This window comes from Myotis nattereri, assembly GCF_964212035.1.
Source record: "Myotis nattereri genome assembly, chromosome: 4".
Classification (NCBI taxonomy): domain Eukaryota; kingdom Metazoa; phylum Chordata; class Mammalia; order Chiroptera; family Vespertilionidae; genus Myotis; species Myotis nattereri.
In genome coordinates this window covers 43,626,630-43,636,780 of record NC_138079.1, presented here as the reverse complement: position 1 = coordinate 43,636,780, position 10,151 = coordinate 43,626,630, and the positions used below count along the sequence as shown (strand labels likewise).

Below are 10,151 nucleotides of genomic sequence, written 5' to 3'. Positions count from 1 at the left end.
AAAGGTAGGTAGTTTTGCAGATAGTCCGGGGTCTGGGAAGACAGAGGAGGAGGGTGAGGCCCCAGAATCTTTAGGTCTGGCCCTGCCAAGGCAACCGCAGGTGGGACTTGAAATTTAATAAATCTAGGAATTGTAAATTATAACTTTCCTAATTTTTCTTATTCCATTTGTTCAAATCTAATAATTCATTTCATAAGAAGCACCTTAGTAGTAATAATTCTGTTGTATTACGTTTTATTCTATAGTGTTACTAGTTCCGTGGATGGAATATCATTACAAGGATTTCCAAGTGAAAAAAATAAAACTGGAAGCAGGTTTTGGAACTGGTGAGAAGACGGTGAAGTTTACTGAGGCAACTGCGAAGAAAATGCCTTCCCTTTACAGGCTGGGCTTGGATGTGGTTTTTGGTTTTTTTTAAGTGGGAGATTTTGCACTACTCAGCTTCCGAATGTTTAAGAACAGCGTATTACACTTTACATTATATCCTGACACATATTACTTACCAGACTTCCTTTTATAACGCCAAATTTGGTTTTCCGTAGTATTTATTTCAGGCACTGCCTGCCAGCTCACAATTAAGTTTTGGCAGCATTGCCATATTTGTTTATTCAGAATCTAGTCCCCCGGTGCACAGATTTGTGGACATTAAAAGGAAATTAATTAGAAGGTGGCCGGTGGGGTGGGACTGGAGAGATGGACCGGACACACCCCGGAGCCAACCTGCCGTGATCCTCCCTGGCCGGCTGCACCTGGGGCGGTGCCCCTGCTTGAAGAGTGTTTGTGGAGTGAGCGGGTGGCTCCAGCGGTGGTGGTGGTGGTGGGGGAGGGAGGGCAGAAGGGGGGGGGAGGGCGGGGGGGGGGCCAGCCTGGCCTGTGGGGATCGGGCTGAAACAGGCTCTCCAACATCCCCTGAGGGGTCCCAGATCTTGGGTGATGCACCCCGGAATTGGCTCCCTCCTTTCTGGTTCCGGGGTGTATCACCTGAGAACAACCATTGCCAAGTCACCACAGCTCGGCAGCTCCTGCATTGAGTGCCCCCTGGTCGGACAGTTGCTTGGCCTTTTTTATATATAAATATGTTCTTGGACCATATTATTTTCATTTTTCTCTTAATTAACAACAATTAAAATATTTTGATATAATTTATAATCACATATGCAAGTTATTTTTAAATGTTTCTTTTCTAAGGAAGGGATATGAAATTATAGACCCACTAAATCCCTAGTCTACCTCCATACTCACCCTCACTCTATTTCCCATATCAGGCAATCAGCATTACTTACTGCATATGTATTCTTTGTGATTTTTAGGCATGCACAAGATAGAAACTATATAGGTCATACAAATTATGGGACATTATTTGTTCAATCTTAACTTCATTAAGATGTCCTTATGCGATGGTGTCTTATAGGGTAGATTCATTAGTACCCTTCTCTAAACTGAGTTAAGGCTCTTATAGCTATAGGTTAACTTTAGGCAAAAATAGCTAAATCATTTCCAAATTCCATAGCCCACCCCTGCTCTACAGGTACCGCATGCTTGATTTTTACATTTTTATTATTTCTTTAAACACAGAAGGCATAAATCTAATGCCTAAGTCTGTCTGAGTTTGTTTTCATTGTTTCTACTAATTCTTGCCTCTGGAGACTAGTTTCCATTTGTGCCTACTTTTTATTTTTTACTGTGTTAGATGTTACATTTGAAAAGTAATTTGAGGCCTACAGTGAAATTACTTTTCTATGGAGAGGATTTACATTTTTGCCATGGTGACAACACCAGGAGACGTCTCCAGTGTGGGACCACCTTAAAGCAGGTTAAATGCTTCAGATTCTTTGTGCAATGTGGGCAATTCTAAACTTGGCTATACTTTTGCATAATTTATACTTCTGGTTCATCCTCATCCAAAGACTGAAACCGTTTGGGATAGGTCTCAGCCTCTGTTGGGAAAATTCTGTTAGATTCACCACCTTGTGTAGGCCTTGAACTTTGCTATGTCCCCTTTACTCCGTAAGGTTGTCACAGTAGGGCCCCATGTTCACTTAACTTCTCTTTTTACCTTTGGACAGGACATCACTTGCTGCCTTAAAATCTCCTTCATGTTTTAAGATGATTTTTTAAAATACATTTTATTGATTTTTTACAGAGAGGAAGGGAGAGGGATAGAGAGTCAGAAACATCGATGAGAGAGAAACATCGACCAGCTGCCTCCTGCATACCCCCCACTGGGGATGTGCCCTGGACTGGAATCGAACCCACCCAGGACCCTTCAGTGCGCAGGCCGACGCTCCATCCACCTAGCCAAACCAGTCAGGGCTTAAGACAGGGGTGGGCAAACTTTTTGACTCGAGGGCCACAATGGGTTCTTAAACTGGACCGGAGGGCCGGAACAAAAGCATGGATGGAGTGTTTGTGTGAACTAATATAAATTCAAAGTAAACATCATTACATAAAAGGGTATGGTCTTTTTTTTTTTTTTAGTTTTATTCATTTCAAAGGGGCCGGATCCGGCCTGCGGGCCGTAGTTTGCCCACGGCTGGCTTAAGATGATTTTTTGTATCTTAATCAGCTTTAGTTGTTTTTGGCAGGAGCATGATCTAAATATCCTAGCATGTAATTTCCAGAAACAGGATGTTTCCCATAATTGCATCTTTGTTTGTACATGGCCAAATCCTACTTTTTCTTTTAGTGTTCTCTGCCCTTAGCACACATTACTTGTGGCATGGAATCCATAAATGGTGATAATATGCAGTCAGAGCAATTTATCATTTTTAGCCAGTTTTACTTACAGCTGCTAAAAATAAAGGTATCATCTATTTGTTAACTCATATTTGTTGCTGCATATAAATAAATCACTAGAATACATCAGTTTAAAACAACAAATGTTTATTTTACACAGTTACTGAAATTCAAGAATCTGAGAGTGGCTTAGTTGAGTGGTTCCCATGAGGTTGCAGTTTTGGCTGGAGCTGCAATTTGAAGGCCTGACTGGGGCTGGAGGATCCACCTCCACTCATGTGGTTGTTGTCAGACTTCAGTTCCTCACCAAGTGGGCCTCTCCATGGGGCTGCCCACACCTGGCAAATGGCTTCCCCAAGAGGAATGATCCAATAGAGAGGGAGAAAGAGAGACAGAGAGGGAAGGAGATGGGAGAGAAAAGGATGAAAGAGGGTGGAGAGAAATGCAGCAAAGATGGAAACCAGTCTTTTATAACATAATCGTAGAAATGACATCCCATTCCTTCTACCATATTCCATTGGTCATAGACCAACTGGTACAGTGTGGGAGGGGACTACACAAGGGTGTGAATACCAGGATGCATGGAACATTGTGGGTTATCTTGGAGGCTTTCAAGCACCTTACTTTACCAAAGAGAAAAAACCTTTATCATATTCAGAGGTTCATAATAAACCACGTGAATTAGACCTGTTTCTCCACTCGTAAAAAGCATGAAAATATGGTTTCAATTTTATCTATGCAAATGCAGAAAATATTTCCCAAAAGGTGTTAAATTGTGTATCATTCCAAGCTAAATCCCAAACACAGAATGTGAATATTTAAAGCTACTAATAATGTAAAAATAAATGTGTTAAGTGGTAAAAGATAAATTTAGATGGTGAGGCTTAGTGCCTGGTAGAGAAAACAAAGATTTTAAATAAAGATCAAATAAAAAATAACCATGCAAGTGTTTTAGTAATGAAAATTTTAAGAGAAAATAACCCTCCCACTGAAACATATGGTTATAATTTCAATAATGGATTTTCTTGCCTTTCTGCTATAAGATGCTTTTATCAATTACTGAGGAAAAGTAAGAAGCAATGCAGTCTTTTAAGATTCTAAACATAACCACATAATTCAAAGTAATTGAAGTATAATTGAAACTGTGTTCTTCAGTGTAAATAGTATGCTACATTTGTATAAAAAAAGGAGCGCTGGTCAGCTGGGTCAGTTGGTTGGAGCATCATCCCTTACATAAAAAAGGTTGTGGGTTCTATCCCTGGCTGGGATACATACGGGAGGTAACCAATGTTTCTTTCTCACATCCATGTTTCTCTCTCCCCCTTCCTCACACTCTAAAATCAATAAAAACATGACTTCGGTGACAAAAAATATATGGAGGGAAAAAAATATATGTATTTGCTATTACTGTACCCAAACTTAGGAAGATACACAAGAAACTAACAAAAATGATTATCTGTTGAGTATGGAGAGTGGGAAGAACAAGGTATGTGCATACAAGGTGACAGGCAAAACATTGATGTTTTTTCTGATATGTGAATCATGTACATATATGGAACATTTTTTTAATCACAAAGAAAAATTAAAACCTAGCATGGTTTGGAGGTTTATGGTTTATAAATGATATATTGTTTAAAAATGAGTAAAGTTATGCTTGCTATTAAAAAAAGAAAAGCTCTGCTATTTACTTATGAAACAGTATCTAAATCGAAGCTGTTATAAACTTGGGCATTTGAGATACCATATCAGGCTACTTTTATAATAATTAAATTTTAAGGTAAGACATTCACACAACACAAAAGACTATTTTAATCCTTACCCAAGGATATTTTTCCATTGACTTTTTTTTAGAGAGTGGAAGAGAGAGGAAAAGTCAGAGAAATATCGATGTGTGAGAAACCCATCAATTGGTTACCTCCTGCAGGAGCCCTGACCAGGGTTCCAGGGCCAGGGAGGACCCTGCAACCAAGGTACATGCCCTTGACTGGAATTAAAACCGTGACCCTTAGGTCCACAGGCTGATGCTCTATCCACTGAGCCAAACCAGCTAGAGCACAAAAGACTCTTTAAAGTAAATTGCCTTACGAGGGAAAGTTTGGTCTTTTTACATATTACTTTTTAGATTTTCATTTCTTGGCTAGACAAGTTTAGTGTCCACCATCTAACAGGTTCTCAGGTTGCCTCTCATTATTGGTGTAGTTATCCTCCTGGGTTGTTTTCCAACCACCTAGATTAGATCTGTATTTCTATTACAACAATGACTTTAACTTTGTCAATGATCTGCTTCACACATTCAGCTCCAAGAGGGAAAGAACTACTTATTCATCTTTCAACCAGTGAAGGCTAATAAAGTGCTCTGCAGAGAGCAAGTATATATATGCAAAGTTTGTTCGATGGCTGCATAAAACAGCTAGATTTTATTTCACATTTCAAAATTCAGAGAACAGTATTACTAGTAAAAGGCATAAGACCAAAACCAGATCAATGCAGACTGAGTACAAAGAACCATTTCTATTTTTTCGCCTTTAAAAATATGAAGAACATGACCAAAATAAGCAACAAATGCATTCAGAGACATACTCTACGAAGAATACTTTATTTATTTAATTTCTTTTTATCCTCACCCGATGATATTTTTCCATTGATTTTTAGAGAGAGTGGAAGGTAGAGGGAAAGACAGAAACATCGATGTGAGAGAAACACATCGATTGGTTACCTCCTACAGGAGTCCTGACCAGGGCCCAGGCCCGGGAGAAGCTTGCAACCAAGGTATGTGCCCTTGACCAGAATCTAACCCGGGACTCTTGGTTCACAGGCTGACGCTCTATCCACTGAGCCAAACCACCTAGGACTATAAAGAATACTTAAAAAGGTGCCTCCAAAGGCACATAATTCCAATTTTTATGAAATGTAGATTTAAAAAAACAAATCAAAATCTATCCCATCATGGAAGAGCCCTCCACCATTTGGTTATTTTAAATTCAGTATTTATAGATTGTGCAATAATTTATATTGCAAAATAAACACACTATATAAAGAAAACATAAATTGAGTTTGATATGTGATTGCTTTTAACTTATACTATTGCAATTAATTTCACAAGTTATGTGTTATTTTATTTAATATTTGCAACATTTCACACTGTTTTTGAAGTAGCTACTCCCATACGATTGATATTCTCCCCATACTGTCTTTGGCTAGTACTACAGATTGACTTAGTAGGAACCATATGACCAATCTGATAAAAATTCTTAGCCTCTCCTAATCTAAGACCTCAGTTCCTGAGTTTAACCGTTTTTTGGTCTTCAAGTTAAGATACTTCCTAAATATTTTTCTTAAAACAGGGCCCTTTAGTATAATTTCTTTTTCTTGAGATATACAAGTTTTTTATACAAAAACATATATATTCCACTTAAGAATAAAAAAAAGCATCAAAATATGATTATATTTTATATAACTTAAATGACAGGACTAACTAACAATACACTCATTACTCTTTTTTTCAACACAACATTTCTTATTTTGCTGTTTGAAGTAAAGAGGAAAGTTCTGTAATAGTTTTAAATACATAGACTTTAACTTATGTTAATATTCTGTTATAAAAAATAACTACCGTATAAAGAATTTAAAATATGCAAAAGTAATTAGTTCATTAAAGTTTATAATAAATACATTAGTGTCAATGAAAACATGTGAACTTGCCAAGAAACTTGTAAGGTTTAAAGGCAAAGTAATAAAAATCTGTTTCATGCTTCATTTATTGCTACATAATAACTATTTCAAGGGTCATCTGGCCTGTCGTCAATCACTTTTTATATAAGTGGCAAATATAGTGGTACACTTTGGAAAGAAAGGAGGAAAAATAATATACTGCAATACAAAAATATTGCCTATTTATAAATTATTAAAGATTTATAAAACACATACCAAATCACATGTTCTCGCTATAAAAACAATATACTTAAATTACAGAAGCACAGAATCCTGAAGCACCCACAGTTATTTTAAGAATACCCATTTAATCAAGAGAAAACCATATATGGAATAATTTGAGAAGAAAAAAAGGAAAATTCTGATTTTAATCCAAACAATCAGAGTTTATCTAGTCACGGAGGTAGGTCTCCACTCCAATTATACAAATAAGTTGTCTGCCTTATTCAAAGAACAACATATTAAGTCTAATATGGAAACTGGTCTGTGCTATTGAAGTATATTTTTAACAGACTTTAGAAACCAGCAATCTGGCATATACAGAAAACAGATATTTCCCTTTATAAGGTTACATCTGAAAAAGAGCCTTCATTAAAATCGATCTTGGCATAAAGAGGTATTACTAAGTGCAGATACTTTGGCATAGCATATAAATAACACAACAAATGCTACAAATTTCTTGAAGAAGTAATCCTTGTCTTTTTAGTATTTTTTAAGTGTAAATCTTCAAAAACTGGATCGCATTAAGTTTTTAGAGATTGAAATTGTGCTAATGATTTTAAAAAGATCATTCCGGCCTATAAAGCAAAACTTCTATGTGTTTCAAACATTAAACATATTTACTTTTAGTGTTTGTGGCATTTTAGGTTTAGTGCTGGAGTTAGTTTTAACAAATCAGTTTGCAATATAAATAATATGATTCATTAATATCTTTTCACTAAAAAAGATTTTCTATAATGAAAAATACTAATTCTATTTCTAATGGTAAACTAGTAGAGTTGGATGTTCCACCATGGATCACAGGTATCAGAGCACTATCGAGATCATTTAGATAATGCTGAGGAAGAAGTCGGCCTTCAGATCCTGCCTGAAATTCAACCTGGAAAAAAAAAAATCTTGGTAAGTCAACCCTAGAAAGTGAGCAATCTTGTTTAGCTCAGCAGATGAATGTAAAAATAATTAAATTAAAAATATCATCCAGTTTAAGCATGTTAAGAAAATAATTGACATTTTATTCATAAAATATTCTCCTATATTTTTATCCATCTACTACATAAATTGTAATTGTTCCTCCCACATATATCATTAAAATAAAAAAATTGCCACTAATTCATACTTTAAGTTTCTTCTCAATGAACATGTAAACACACGGAAGGGCTAGATTTTGAATGATTAAACTTAAATACAAACCCCATGGTATTAATAAAAATAATCTACTTTAAAATATTTTTAATTTGTTGTTGCATATTTAATATTTGAATTTAATGTTGCTGATGAAAATTACATTTTAATTTGCCTAAAGAAATATTAACGCCGAACCGGTTTGGCTCAGTGGATAGAGCGTCGGCCTGCGGACTCAAGGGTCCTGGGTTCGATTCCGGTCAGGGGCATGTACCCTGGTTGCGGGCACATCCCCAGTGGGGGGCGTGCAGGAGGCAGCTGATCGATCTCTCTCATCGATGTTTCTAACTCTCTATCCCTCTCCCTTCTTCTCTGTGGGAAATCAATAAAATATATTAAAAAAAAAAAGAAAAAAAGAAATATTAACAGTGCTTACTCAAATAACACACAAATATCAGATATTTCCTTGAAAAAGGAACTTTTAACAGTGAGATGAAAATATAAGTTCCTTCCAATAAGAACTCTGAGTACAACACATCCTGGCTGAAGAAAAGCAAATCTTCTGCTTTTGAACTCATTCATATTTAGATAAACCATTCTAAAGAAGAAACTGCTTTGTAATTTATTATATTGGATGTTGGAAACAGAAATGTGCATTACAATAATACTGGAGTACTATTTTTTACCTATCAAATTGGTAAAGTTCAAAAGTTTGATTACATACTGCTTTGATAAGTATGTGAGGGGAAAGAATGCTCTCACAAATTATGGTAAAAATATAAATTGGCATAACCTCTATTTTAGACAGTATGGTAATACCTATTGAGTACATTTCGGACCAGACAATTCTACTTCTAAGAATGTTTCTGATATACTCACACTTACACAAAGCCAAAATATTGTGGATAATCTAAATATCAATCAGTACACATAAAAATGCATAAGAATTAGTTAAATAAGAGTACACTTATATAATAAACTACTACTATGCAACTTAAAAAGAATATGTGGTAACGTGTAATATCTCTAAGGTTATAGTAAGTTAAAGAAGCAAGGTTAAAAAAATACAGTGTAAAGGGGGAAATGAAAAGGACACACACTTATTTGCTGGTACATGCATAAAATCACAAAGAATACATAAAAATGGGTATCATTTGATTGCCTCACCAGGAAGAATAAGAGGGAGTATTGAGGTGGACAAAAGGGTTTGGAGATGAGGATGGAGGGCGATCTTTCCAAGTCTATTACCTTACACAACTCTACTGGGCATCATTTACATTGTAGCCAGGAGTTAAGGCGCCAATTACATAGACTACAATCAGAATGCTGTATTCTGGAAATGTCCAATAAAGTTGTACTGTTATGAATACACTTTTAGAGTAAATTTAAATCGTATGAATATAGAATCTATTCAGAATAATAAACTGAAAAACAGGAAGCATTGTTGTGGAGCAGGGGGTCAGCAAACTATGGCCTGAAAGCCAATCGGCACTCTGTTTTTTATAACAAAGTTTCATTGGAACAAAGCCGAGCCTATTAGTTCACATACTATCTATGGCTGCTTCTGCACTATAATAGAAGAACTGAGTAGTTCTGAAAGAAATCATTCAGCCTGCAATGCCAAAAATATTTACTGTGTAGCCCTTTACAAAAAAAGTTTGCTGACCCATTGTGGAGAATAAGGAGATAATCAACATGAAGTGTGTGCACAAACTGATGTTCAACAAATTTTCATTGTCTTCATTCATCCCAAAATAAAAGGTTAAAGAAACACCTTTTGATTATTTTAATATATGATAAATTCATTTAGAAAATACATTGCAAAAACATGCCTCACCATATCAGTGTCAATGGAAACTCTGAGGCCAATTTTATTCATCCCATTACTCTTTAAAGTTTTCAGGTGAGGGCACAGTGCAGCACTACAAGCCATGGCTATTTCTTTTGCAAACTGATAACGAGTTGCTGAAACAGATACATCCTGGTCCTTTAGAAAGTAGAACACCTGAAATTAGGAAACAGGTCATGATTTAAAAATGCAACAACTGCTACTTTCATTTCAACTTTATTAATAAAATTCTAATGCTAGTGCCATGAAACTCATTAGCTTAAGAGCAATATATATATGAGTATTACACATGGACGTACACACCATGATCTACACACACAAACAAACCATGACTTATACTATAAGTTAACTTAAAACCAAAGGTTATGGAATTTGGAAATGACTTAGCTATTTTTGCCTAAAGTAAACCTGTAGCAACGGAGCCTTGTTAACTCAGTTTAGAGAAGGGTACTAATGAATCAACCCTGTAAGATTACCATCCTGTAAGGACATTTTAATAAAGTTAAGATAGAAC

General features: G+C 35.9%; 1 protein-coding gene across 1 annotated transcript in view; it reads right to left on the bottom strand.

Annotated features, from left to right (window-relative positions):
* Positions 1-6,476: 6,476 nt before the first annotated feature.
* Positions 6,477-10,151, bottom strand: part of ZFYVE16 (zinc finger FYVE-type containing 16) — a 44,458-nt gene continuing 40,783 nt past the window's right edge. Inside the window, exons 17-18 of the mRNA XM_081088641.1 lie at positions 9,626-9,793; positions 6,477-7,546 (exon numbers count right to left, since the gene is read on the bottom strand). Coding sequence (XP_080944767.1) covers positions 7,385-7,546; positions 9,626-9,793 — 330 coding nt within the window. The 3' untranslated portion in view covers positions 6,477-7,384. The remainder of the gene's footprint in view (positions 7,547-9,625; positions 9,794-10,151) is intronic.